Below are 13,608 nucleotides of genomic sequence, written 5' to 3' on the forward strand. Positions count from 1 at the left end.
AAAGCTGACCATGATTTCATATTGCGTATATATTTTCATTTTCCAAATCTAGCTCTTTTTTCCATCAGTTGATATATTATTCACATTCTAGCAGTGATGTGGGCTGTAGGGATTTCGTACTTTCAACCATTGGTCCTGCTGTAGCTCACGATTTGATTGGTTGTCATTGAGAAGCCTGGATGGAAGTTGTTGATCTATTAAGAGACATGACAGATGTACGTGATACATTTATTTATGAGGCTCTACAAAGAAATGAACACCAAAAACAAATTCCACAGCTCATCTTATGCACAGATACTCCAGCCAACACATTTGCCATATACTTGCCAATTATTCTGAGGCAGCCAATATATGCACAAAGTCACGTTAATGTTCTCTAACAATACTCTTCTGTTGCTTTAATCAGATAGAAATACTGCTACAAATGTCTCATATTTATTTTGCAAATTGTTGATTAGTAAATTAAAAGCTGAGTGAGGCTGGCTAACTAGGCAAATCAAAATTTGGGAAAAGTCAAATGTTTCTTACAAAAACTGATAAGCGCTGAGGAAATTGGGGGTTGACAAATTGAGCAAGGAAGATTTATATGACTGAGAACTGGATGCCATGTTTTTTGAGGCGGTCAATGAGTGTGGTTTTTGCAAAAGCAGCTCCTGGGGTATAAACTCCTCCCCTGGAAGTAAAGGGCAGAGTCGATGGTCAGCTTCAAAACAAGTTGAATCAGTCATGAATCAAACAGAATGATCAGAGATGAGACATCTCACTTGTTGGGTAAAGCTGAGGGCTCACTGAGGAGGGTCAGAGCGGCCTGTACCATGGTGATGGGCGTGGCCACATATCCACATTCTGAGTAATAACGTACAAATTTAAACAACCATGGGAAACATAATATAATGGCCAAAGACCAAACTTAAAGGCAGTTTGTAGTACAGGTTTGTATGAAAAGTGCCATATAAATAAACCTTGATTTGAATTGACTAAAAAGTACTAAATTGCATTGTCACTCTTCCACATTGATTATAAATCTATATTTATTTTATCTCTCGTCCTAAACAGACCTGATAAAAGCATCTTTGGTTATGAATCAAACCAGTTGATTGCCAACGATTTTGAAAAGGCTGTTATTAAATTAGTCTGCTTATTACTGTGATTAAGCCGTTGCTTAAAAAACCATCACTGGATCCGGACGTACTAGCAAATTATAGGCCAATATCCAACCTTCCTTTTATCTCTGAAATTCTAGAGAAGGTTGTGGTGACTCAGTTACTGGAGCACCTGCAGAGAAACAGCCTGTTTGAGGTGTTTCAGTCAGGCTTTAGAGCTCATCACAGTACAGAAACAGCATTTATTAAAGTTACTAATGATCTTATAGCTTCAGATCATGGACTGGTTTCTATGCTGGTTCTGCTAGACCTTAGTGCTGCTTTTGATACAGTTGATCACAGAATACTGTTACATAGATTGGAACATATGATTGGGATTAAAGGGACAGCACTAGACTGGTTTAGATCGTATTTATCTGATAGATACCAGTTTGCTCATGTCCATTGCGTTCCCTCTTCATACAGTAGGGTTAGCCATGGAGTTCCGCAGAGTTCTTTACTTGGACCAATCCTTTTCACCTTGCACATGCTTCCCTTAGGAAACATTATTCAGCAGCATGGGATAAATTTTCATTGTTATGCTGACTACACTCAGCTCTATTTATCCATGAAACCCGAGGAGACAGAGAAGTTAGTGAAGCTCCAGACCTGTCTTAAAGACATAAAGTCCTGGATGTCTTCAAATTTCCTCCTCCTTAGCGCAGGAAAAACTGAGGTCATGGTGTTTGGTCCTGAACCTCTCAGGGATAGATTAGATCACATGATCACTAGATGGTATCTCATTAACATCTAGTCCCTCTGTGAGGAATCTAGGAGTAATTTTTGATCAAAATCTCTCCTTCAACTCACACATTAAAATAGTCTCTAGAAGTGCCTTTTTTCACCTGAGAAACATCGCAAAGATCAGGAAGCTACTAACGCGACATGATGCTGAAAAGTTAGTCAATGCATTTGTTACTTCCAGGCTGGACTATTGTAATTCTTTATTATCAGGGTGTCCAAACACCTCTTTAAGACACCTCTTTTTGTAGAGTATTCTTTATTCCTTCGGATGAATGTTTATTTCTCTTTACCTGGTCCCTGAACCACAGTGCGGATCTTGCTGTTTGGTTGTCCCTGAGAGGGGTCCTGTCCATCTGTGTAACCCTCCCCGTAAAAAACAAACTGAAAAGAGGAATCCTCCAACTTAAACACACAAACACATACAGAACAGGTATTATATTAGAAAACAGCACTTTTTTAAATTTAGAGTAAAGACATTAATCATGCTTTAAGAACTCTACCTGCTTTCTACTTGGTCCTGCTTTGGAGAACAGTCCAAATGAGAAGAACTCTGGAAACTGAGAACACAGAGAGAAGCAATCTTAGCACACGGGATGTGTACATTACTGTAGCTGTGAGCATGGTATTACCTCCACCAGGGAGCTCATCGTATTTTTGTGACTATAAGGCGCACTTAAAAGTCTTAGATTTTCTCCAAAATGGATCGGGCACCTTATGTGTGCACAGAGTTCCAAAATCTGGAAATTCTTTTCGGCTTTCGCAAAAGCCATTTTGGATTCATTTTGGATACAGAAGATGAGGACTTTGATGGATTTGTGGATGACGATTGACCAAAAAATAACGTGAGTACATTGCTAAATACACGCTAGCATGCATGTTTTAAGATAGTGTACCAGTATGTTTTACCATGCCCGCGCCCTATAATCCGGTGCGCCTTATGGTCGCGAAAATATGGTATGTAACAGCCGGTGAGTCTGTTTTCAAATCTTGAATTACCAACTAAAAACTCAGCTTCATGTGTTTTTTTTCTAAGCTTTAGAAACTTAGTTTAGTTGCATTGAATGCTCATTTCATGAAACAGAATTCAAATTTTATCTAGTCTTCCAAGTAAAATAATCACATAGCAAGCTCATTTTCTCAAATAGTGCGCATCTAAATTCCTTACAGAGGACAGAAGAAGACAAATCAAATCTCATTTTCAATCTGATCTAAATCAGAGCAAGCAGAGTCTCACTGTAAAGGACCCATTGTCCTTATTTTCTTACTTGTTTATTTTGTTTTTACAAATATTTATATTTTCATCCCTTTTCTTTAATTTAAAGATGATAGAAAATTTATTTTGAAAATGTGACTTTTATTTTGAATTTGCGAATGATATCCTTGATCGCGGTTTCCTGCCTTTTTTAAATTGCTGTCGTAGCCAAGTCAATGTGTATGTAAGGTGCAAGGAGACATGGAGAATCCTAGGTTACATATTTTTCTCTGTTTATAGTGCCTCAGTTGGAAATGCAAAATGTAATTTGTCACCAAATATTTCATTCTAAAGTTCTAGCCATCAGAGAAAAAGCTAACCAGGCCATCCCAACAACTGGACCATCACCAGATGTGCTGACCGTGGGAACATACAGGTTCTCCAACAAGCCCTTAAACTCCTTCAGCCCTATATATTTTTCTGAGGCGTCATCGCTAATTCAGAAATCCAAGACCACCACGTGTCTTTTAGATCCCATCCCAACACACCTGTTGAAGGATGTTTTACCATTGATAGGCAGTTCTATCTTGGACCAGATCAATGGTTCTTTAGTGACAGGTTATGTACCCCGGTCCTACAAGGTGGCAGTGATTAAGCCGTTGCTAACCCTAAAGTTCTTGAGAAGGTGGTGGTGACTCAGTTACTGGAGCACCTGCAGAGGAACAGCCTGTTTGAGATGTCTCAGTTAGGCTTTAGAGCTCATCACAGCACAGAAACAGCACTTCTTAAAGTTACTAATGATCTTCTCATAGCTTCAGATCATGGACTGGTCTCTATGCTGGTTCTGCTGGATCTCAGTGCTGCTTTTGATACAGTTGATCACAGCATCCTGTTACATAGACTGGAACATGTGATTGGGATTAAAGGGACAGCACTAGACTGGTTTAGATCATATTTATCTGATAGATACCAGTTTGCTCATGTCCATGGTGTTCCCTCCTCATACAGCAGGGTTAGCCATGGAGTTCCTCAAGGTTCTGTACTTGGACCAATCCTCTTCACCTTGTACATGCTTCCCTTAGGGAACATTATTCGGCAGCATGGGATAAATTTTCATTGTTATGCTGATGACACTCAGCTTTATTTATCCATGAAACCAGAGGAGACACAGAAGTTAGTGAAGCTTCAGGCCTGTCTTAAAGACAAATTTCCTCCTCCTTAACTCAGGAAAAACTGAGGTCATGGTGTTTGGTCCTGAACCTCTCAGGGATATATTAGATCACATGATCACTCTAGATGGTATCTCATTAACATCTAGTCTCTCTGTGAGGAATCAAGGAGTAACTTTTGATCAAAATCTCTCCTTCAACTCACACATTAGTCTCTAGAAGTGACTTTTTTCAGCTGCGGAACATCACAAAGATTAGGAAACTACTGACGCAGCATGATGCTGAAAAGTTAATTCATGCTTTTGTTACTTCTAGGCTGGACTATTGTAATTCTTTATTATCAGGGTGTCTAAACAACTCTTTAAGAAGCCCCCAGCTGATCCAAAATGCTGGAGCCAGAGTTCTGACAGGTATTGACAAAAGAGATCACATAACTCCTGTAATAGCGTCTCTTCATTGGCTGCCCGCTGAATTTAGAATAATTTTTAAAACCCTTCTTTTGACCTACAAGGTCCTCAGAGGCCTAGCTCCATCCTAACTGGAGGAGCTAGTGATACCTTACCAGCCCAATAGACCGCTCCGTTCTCAGAATGCTGGTCTACTTGTGGTTCCCAGAGTTTCTAGGAGTAGAATTGGGGGCTGAGCATTTAGCTACCAGCCCCCCCTGCTATGGAACCAGCTCCCTGTCCAGGTACGGGAGGCTGACTCCATCGCTACTTTTAAGATCAGACTTAAAACCTACCTCTTTGAAAAAGCTTATTGTTACTAATTCTGTAGTTCCAGTTACTATTATAGACAGACAAATTATCATCGTCTAATCATTAGGTTAACATCTTAGCTGTGCTGTTATAGGCCAAGGCTGCCGGGATCCGGAAACATGATCACCTGACAAGCCTCTGTCACCCCACTGGGTCATGGTCTGGTCTCCTCTGGTCTCCTCTCCTCTGGTCTCCTCTCCTCTCCCTCTCCTCTCCCTCCCCCTCTCCTCTCTCTTTACCCAGCCGGCCATCAGCAGGAGGGTCTCCCTACACAAGCCTGGTCCTGCTCAAGGTTTCTTCCTGTTAAAGGGGAGTTTTTCCCCTGCCACTGTTGCTTGTCTGGGGTTAGGCCCTGGGATTCTGGAAAGCGCCTTGAAACAATTTTGATTGTAAAAGATGCTATATAAATAAAGATTGATTTGATTTGATTCTAAATGTTATGTTTATTTAAAGAGTGTGCGTTAAATGAATGTCTGTTTACTGCACAGCTCTTACCGGTGGAAGAAGGAAATGAATAAACTCCTGAACATCTGTAGAAGACTGACCATTTCTACCTGAGGACACTACACTCACCACTAAATCTGTCTGTCTCAGTGGCAACAGGCAAAGTACTAGAATCCAGCTGGACAGTGGGATTTTTGGGTTTTGAGAGCAGACCATTACAATGTAATCTACTAAAATACAAATCTCATATAGGAAGTGAAAGATCATTAGCCCAATTAAATACTTTCATGTTTCCCAATTGAAAATCTTTCTAGTCAGCATATATTCTGACATATTTACCAATCTGTTCCATAATGGGAAGGCATATCACATCTGTGTTCAATATTTGGTGGCTCCCAACCCATATCTCCACAGATGGCTGCTATTGGTGCAAGTTTCTAAATGCTTAAAAAGAGCAGATTGCTTTGTATTGAACTGCGTTAGATCCAGCCTATTATATATACACTATGCTACAGGTTTAAGTTACAATATGTGGGGAAATGATCTGCATGGTAGAGTTATTTTCCCCCCCAAGTGCTATTTGTAGTTTACATTGTTCTCAGGCATATTTGGGTTTACCTTAATGAGCAGGTTACGTCCAAAATGGAACTTGACCAAAAGCCAGAACATCATGCCTGCAAACATCAGCTTAATGATGCTCCCAATGCCTCCGATTCCTGCGTAAGCTCCATACTGAACCTAAATTTAACAGTTTGTTTAGCATACAGAATAGAATAGAATAGAATAGAATAGAATAGAATAGAATAGAATACTGACTGGTGTGGCCTGATACTCCTCCATCAGGTAGCGCTGAGTTCTTTTTACAACAGATGGGTCAGAGCCAATAAAGGGCACCGTATACTCCCGGATCTCATTACTAAAGAACAATGCACCCCTAAAAGCAAGACCCCCCCCCGCACACACACACACACTAAATGCCAACTCCACTAAATACATTACAAAATTCCAACTGAAGATACTGCTTCATCCAATTAATCTGTATATAAAAACAATAGCATGCCATTTTAAACTTGAGATGTGATGCTATTTTTTATTATTTACCATTTTTATACATTTTTTGCAGTTTAAAATTTTAACATATCTTTAAAATATCTAAAAAATACTGGAATATAACTTCCAATACCTGCGTTTGAGCTTTGTACCAAATATAGGAAGAGGATTATGATTAAACTTCCTCCTGAGACTCTGGAGACTCTGACTGTCAGCAAAACCATAGACGGCCGACTGCCATGTACCATCATGGACACATCCACCCTATAAGTGCAGACAGAAAGAGATATAATCCAAAGAACTTTCACAGAATGAATAAATGATAAATTTCCTCCGTTTCATGAATAAATGTAGGGGAACATAAATTTGGAAGATTAAAGAACAAAACTGGATGATCTGTTTGTTCCATTACCTTGAATAAAGCTACTTACATTGGGTCCTGATTTGATGGTCAGGAAGCTCTCGACTGTAGTCAATATACCTGCAGATGAACAGATAAGAAGCAACACAATTTTTTACAGGCTATGTACACTGAATATGCCGCATCTGACTGACTGAATGGCTCTGTTTGTGTTCCATTATCAGTGCCTGAGTGCACACATGTTCATACCTTTAAACTGATCCCTGGTGTAAAGGACACCCATGTCTGCTGGGATAGAGTCAAACCCACAACTTCCTATGATGTACACCCCGTTTTCAGCTGCCTGGCTGTTGTAATTCAACTGCATACCCTCAAGAAACTGCAAACAACATACTTTTTATGCAAAAGATCATAATTCAAAGCATCATAAAGGCCATGCAACACTTTAAATGCAACCTTACATAAAAATAAACTCAATAACAACTATAAATCTTGTTTTGTAATGCAGCAAAACACATAAATCAGTGGAATGCCTGCTGAAATCAGCTAGACATCAAAATAACTATCTTTAAATAAGAATTTTTTTGGATTCAAGTTAGAAAAAATTAAATAAGTAACTACAACTTCACATTCTAAATGAATAATGTTGGTAGGATCTCTTTACAGCAAATGTACATGAATGAAGATGCATCGTTGGCGAATATACCTGAGGCTCTCCACTGATGTCAACATGATGGGTTCCATTTTCCACACAGGCCTTTACCACAGGTTCACCAAAGAACCTGTACTGTATACACAAACCACACTTTAATTTCAGGTTAAATTGTATGTTTTACTGTGGAAAACACAAACATAATTGACAATGGGAAGCAAACCAACACTGAAAACCAATTCCATCGTGACATGGCAGTAAACACAATTATATTTATTGTACGCTATGAGTCACTAGCTCCCTTTGCATAACTGAAGGCTCCTCTGTTTGTATGTGCGTTAGACACGGGGTACATGGACATATGTTGTGGTGTGATACTTACAGGCCCAACACAATTAAGAATTATCACAGCTTGTTTGCACAGGGATGCCAATGAGTCTGGCTCTGCAACATCTGCCACGATGATATCCACCTCTGAGCTGAGCTCAGGCTTACCTGCATGTGAATACAGACAGGCACGCATGGGCGAGCAAGTGAAAACACATACACAAATAATCATTACTGTAAGACAGCTATCAGGTTGTGAGCATTGGCACAACAGGGGAACTGAACAGAGTTTTGTTATGTTCCCTCAGTTGTTTCATTACTGCCAAAGCCTAAAACCCTACTAAAATTCACATCACTATCATACCAGAGAATAGCTCCCTGATTTCCATCAAGTGGCAGAATTTCCCATACTTGTGCACACACATCACTAAATAGAGAAACAAGAAATCACCCTAAGTAGTTGCTACTTTAGTCCCTATTTACAGGGTGCAGGCGATTTGTATTTATCATAGTTGAAAATAAATTAATATGGAATTGATTTAATATTATAGAATGTATTTGGTGGATATAGTTCATCAGGCGATTTTGTAATTTAAAACTCTAAAACATTTCTGCCACTTTTCGCCCATATTTAATGAACAATTTCGCAGTTGCAAAGACTATTAAAATTATTTCCCCTCATCTTGCTACAAGCTTTTATACTGAATTGAAATTTGCATTAGTTGAACGCATGCAATAAATTATTTGCAACCTCGATTTTTCTCCGAAGTTCAGTCGCAGTTTTAGGGTCATAGTAACACAGATAAGATATCCTGAACTGGAGAGAGAGCAATTAAAAATAAATATAAATAAATAAATAAATATTATATATCGAATTAAATGTCTTGTAATGTTCAAAACACTTGAGCTGAGATTGCTGAATTACTTATATACATACCGAGCACACAAGCAGCCTGTTCCACTACTTTTTCGAGCTTCTGCTTGCTCCTGCCAGCCACGGCCCACTTTAGGGTTCCTTGCGGTCCTTCGGACACAGTCCGGGCCACCTCTTCTACCACAAACTGTCCGGTAAACCCAGACGCTCCAAAGATAACCAGGTGATACGGACGGCTGGAAGTCGCTTCAAAACGAGCCATCTTCTCGACTGTTGACCTCTGCTGCCACTGTATATTCTCTTTATGAAGTCGAACCGATCAAGGGGTGGTTCTGACTGCGCTTCACTCTATTTCCGTAGCAACAATTCGCTAATAGGCTAACACTCTGACAGTGACGTTGTTTTTGGATACTTTGATAATTACCTGCATTGTTTTTCCACTTCTAACAGTTTATATGTTCGATAAAAGAAATACTGCCATCAATATCAAATATGACACTTCTTAGCTAGCAGAATCTGTGTATCCTTTGTACATGTGAGTTATTTTTCAATCGAAATAATATACATGAAAAGTCCAAAGATTTTGAGGATAAAGTGCAGTTACAAAACTGGAAATAATCAAGGTACGGAACAACAAATAACCAAAAGCAATATAAAAGGACTCGTGATAAGAGTTCAGCCAATGTTTTTCCACACAAAATTCTTGTTTTGATCAGGGAACCCCCCCCCAAGAAAAATAAATAAATAAATAAATAAATTTTATATATATATATAAATTACGATGTAATCAATATCTGTTATTTGTTTTGGTACTTAATATTGACGTCGCAGAAAATAGTATGCTAATGATCTGATTGGTTCTCGTAATTGTCGTTTTTTTTCGTCATAAACATGCGACTAGCGCCGCGAGAGTCGCGATATGTGTAGTCGGGATGCAGCGGTCTCAAAGTCACGCAGGATATCAAACAGACAGTTTGACAAAAACCCTTTAAATCACGGATGTTTCCCGAACAAGATTTACAGGAAATCATTCAAGGTAAGGTATCTAAAAATTTGACACCTGAAATATTACCGCATTCTATTTATTACGACAGTTAGCCCCCGGCTAGCTAGTCAGATAACTTTAATATTCATTGTAAAGTATTGCATTTGGTTAGTTCGCACTCCACTTTTAACACCAGAGAGAGAGAGAAAAAATATATACTGGATCTAAATGCATGGAAAACCATAAACTGTTTATAGATTGTAAAATGGAAAATTCTAGTTCTGTACCTATACCTAAACAGATTAAAATTCATAAACACAAATTCTACTCCTTTTGTCGGTACGATTTTATTTCAAGTGTTAACATTTTTGTGTTTTGTCTTTTTTGACACCATTCATACATACATACATACATACATACATACATACATACATACATACATACATACATACATATTTGGCACCGTTATCCTGTTCTTTTACCTTTTGTTTTGTAGTGATCCTCATATCCACATAGCTCCTTTGCATTGTACATACAGATACAGACTTCCATCATGTCAAACAAAATGTGCAGGTTGGTGGAGCTAATGCAGTCTGCTTTCAGCCATGGCATCAAAAGTAGATCCTGGTTGTGCAAGCCAATGTTGCTTCCCAAAGCTTCGTCCTGCCTCGCTGATGTTGGGGTCCCCGTGCTTCATAGAAGGGCCTACAGCTTGGACCCCCTTTCTTTTGGGCCTGGTCGGCCCATACTTGGTTCATTCTCTCAACAGCACTGGACATCACCCTCCTCAGCACTCGCACACAGAAACCTGTCTGCTGTGGCTATACAGGTAGGTAGATTTCTCTGGTTGTTTTTAGTGTTTATGCTGAAGAAAATAAAATTAGCTAAATAGCTTCGGGTTTTGTATTACAATACAAATTTACAGTCTATAGATTTTTCTCAAAATATGACCTAGCATTTTAAAGAAGCTTGCACATTAATTTGATCTATTTTATAATTACATCTATTTTATTTACCAACTCTGTTCAGGGCCAGCGTTGTCTGTGCCGGTATGACTTCCTGGACCTTGGAGAGTTTGAGGATAATGTACGTCGTGCTCAGTCCTGTAAGAAGATGAGACATTTTATTGTGAATCCAGATTTGGCCAAACTAATTACACAGCATCTCCTGCCTGAAAATGCCGCCACAATTATCTTTGAATGTAACCCAGGTATGCGTTCGGTCAGTTTTTCAGAAAAAGTGTTGTGTGATGTGATAGATTTGCAATTATATAGAATTCTGCTTTGCATGTTTTCCCCATTAAACAAAAACTGAGCAGCTGTGTTTGCTTTAGGTCCTGGGGTGTTGACGAGGACTCTGCTAAATTCTGGAGTTCAGAAAGTCGTGGCTTTGGAAGGAGACAAGGTCTTCCTGTCTGAGTTACAGGTGACTGAAGACAGTACCTTCACTCAGAAAAAACACTTCTTCCTGACAAATGAGTAAAATAACACTTCACCTGTAGTCATTTACAGTATTATGATGTTTTAAAAGTAGGTTTGTACTACCGGTAATTATTGGTAGTCTTTTCTGTCCTAAATGGCAATCTTTTTTTTAATGTAGGCATTGGAAGTTCAACTTGATGGTCAGCTGGAAGTGGTTAACTGTGACTTCTTTAAATTGGACCCCATTGGCAGTGGAAACCTTAAACCACCTGCCATGTTCACTGACAAGCTGTTCACTGATCTTGGGATATCAGAAGCAAGCTGGACTGATGGTGAACAACCATGTCTACACACTGCTGATCCATACTAAGAATGCGTCATTGTCTCCCAAATTTTAAACACAAATAAAAGTACAATTAGGGCACATTAGTAGAGCACTCTTAGTTTGTGACTGTGTTGTTGTAATATAATTTTGTGTGTGCTTGTTTGTAGACATCCCAGTGAAGGTAGTGGGGGTGCTTCCCATGAGCAACGAGCGTGGAATGCTGTTGAAGATGGTTTATGCTTTATTTGAAAGACTGTCCATCTACAGATATGGAAGAATCGAGCTCAACCTCTTCATGAGTGAGAAAGAATACCTGGTAAAAGAAAAAAACAGCGGTTGATGTAGAGAAACATTATTTGAATTAGTCAATATTTCTTATTACTCCCATCAGAAACTATCATCACAGCCAGGTGACATGATGAATTACAGAGCCTCCAGTGTCCTCTGGCAGATGGCCTGTGACATTGAACTGCTGCACAAGGTACAGAATTAATGCACAGGATTACATATATACAGTACATGTCTAAATTACTGTATTTTTGTGACAATAAGTCGCACCGTATTAAAAGGCGCAGTCTCAGTTACGGGTGCTATTTCTGTATTTTACACATACGTAAGGTGCACTGGATTATAGTTCGCGGGCATGGTAAAACATACCGGTACGCTATCTTAAAACATGCATGCTAGTGTGTCTTTAGCAATGTACTCAAGTTATGTTTTGATCAATCCTCATCCACAAATCCATCAGTCCTCATCTTCTGTATCCAAAATAAACAAAATTTAATCTGAAATGGTTTTTGTGAAAGCCGGCAAGCCGAAAAGCATTTCCAGATTTTGGAACTCGGTGCACACATAAGGCGCCCCATCCATTTTGGAGTAAACGTTAGACTTTTAAGTGCGCCTCATAGTCGCGAAAATATGGTAGTAGTAATTAATAGTGCAGATATATTTTCTGCTGATGAAAAGGTCAGGTCTAATCTGCGTTTGTGCTGCAGGAGAGCTGGGATTCCTTTGTGATGTCTTCAAGACCGAGAATACGCAGTACTAAGAGCAAGGTAAGACGGATAATATGATATAAAAGTTGTTTATAAAAGTCATATTTTAAAATATATCTCCCCCACCATCACCACACACCCATACAGTTTCCCAATGATAGTTTGTGTCTGGTGCGATTGCGGCCACATGCCAATCTGTTTTCGGCGGGCCTCACTTCTTCCAATGCTTCCACTCTCTTGATGATGGTCAAACAGTGTCTGGCAAAGAGGAAGGTCAAGCTAATTGACAGACTCAAGTAAGCATTGATAATCACATGCAGCTCAAAGCTGGACATTTTGTGTCAATCCACATAATTGTAACACTTCCCATAAATCATGCAATCATCCCATGCGTTCATGTGTTTTTCTTTTGCAGCCTGTGGTCACCAGATAGTGGAAGTAAGCTGTTAGCAGAGATGGGCATGCAGGAGGACATACTGACAGGTCATGTTCATCCCGAGGAATACCTGCAACTTTTCCAGATGATGGACAAGAGTCAAGAGTTCACACAGAGCTGGCTTTATGAGGAGATTTTGGAGAACACACAGAGAGAGGGCTGGGTTTAAGTGCGAATGCATAATTGTTACCTGGATTTAACAGCTGCATGAGTTGAACTATAACACCATTCACTCTCGTCTCTTTGAGTCCATGTGTACACCTGTGCACAATGTGCAATTTTCAGAAACCAACAGAATCTGTGCATTGGTAGATCCTTGTGTGTGGTTTCACATCTTGTATATTTTTTACATTTTGTGTGCTAGCATCCAATGTCTGAAGGATTAAAATAATTACACTGTTTTGAATAATCTGAGGGATGTGGGACTTGGAAATATAACATTTTCAGACTTGTACAACAAAATGAATAATTAATATTCATGAACTGTTTATTGTATGCATGCTACGTCTGTTACATTACAATATCTAAGGCAATACAATATTCTTCATTTCCTATAATAGAAATAGCTTTGCATTAAATATTGTGTGCGCTGGAGTAAGCCATTAGTGAGCATATTGAGTGTTATTGACGCTATCTTTTGTATTTATATTATTTTAAAATCTCCATTTTCACTGTACACTGAGGTTACTTTATTTATTTATTTATTTATTTTTGTTATAAATCGACGCACTTA

The 13,608-nt window shown here is 39.0% G+C and overlaps 2 protein-coding genes across 2 annotated transcripts; one reads left to right on the top strand and one right to left on the bottom strand.

The window, feature by feature from the left end:
• Positions 1-214: 214 nt before the first annotated feature.
• On the bottom strand, positions 215-9,323 carry LOC130516315 (saccharopine dehydrogenase-like oxidoreductase). The gene is made up of 12 exons (XM_057017344.1): positions 8,777-9,323; positions 7,895-8,007; positions 7,567-7,647; positions 7,110-7,239; positions 6,931-6,980; positions 6,633-6,763; positions 6,266-6,383; positions 6,068-6,187; positions 2,387-2,443; positions 2,177-2,288; positions 765-846; positions 215-673 (listed from the first exon to the last, which is right to left on the bottom strand). The coding sequence occupies exons 1-12, from the start codon at positions 8,973-8,975 to the stop codon at positions 583-585; spliced, it is 1,284 nt and encodes a 427-aa protein (XP_056873324.1). The 5' UTR covers positions 8,976-9,323; the 3' UTR covers positions 215-582.
• Positions 9,324-9,590: 267 nt separating this feature from the next.
• On the top strand, positions 9,591-13,477 carry tfb2m (transcription factor B2, mitochondrial). Its single transcript, XM_057017331.1, has 10 exons — positions 9,591-9,749; positions 10,195-10,527; positions 10,728-10,908; positions 11,032-11,123; positions 11,298-11,451; positions 11,612-11,760; positions 11,836-11,925; positions 12,440-12,499; positions 12,587-12,735; positions 12,855-13,477. The coding sequence occupies exons 2-10, from the start codon at positions 10,252-10,254 to the stop codon at positions 13,042-13,044; spliced, it is 1,341 nt and encodes a 446-aa protein (XP_056873311.1). The 5' UTR covers positions 9,591-9,749; positions 10,195-10,251; the 3' UTR covers positions 13,045-13,477.
• The last annotated feature ends 131 nt before the right edge of the window (positions 13,478-13,608 follow it).

Source organism: Takifugu flavidus, chromosome 2, assembly GCF_003711565.1.
Source record: "Takifugu flavidus isolate HTHZ2018 chromosome 2, ASM371156v2, whole genome shotgun sequence".
NCBI classification, from domain to species: Eukaryota; Metazoa; Chordata; class Actinopteri; order Tetraodontiformes; family Tetraodontidae; genus Takifugu; species Takifugu flavidus.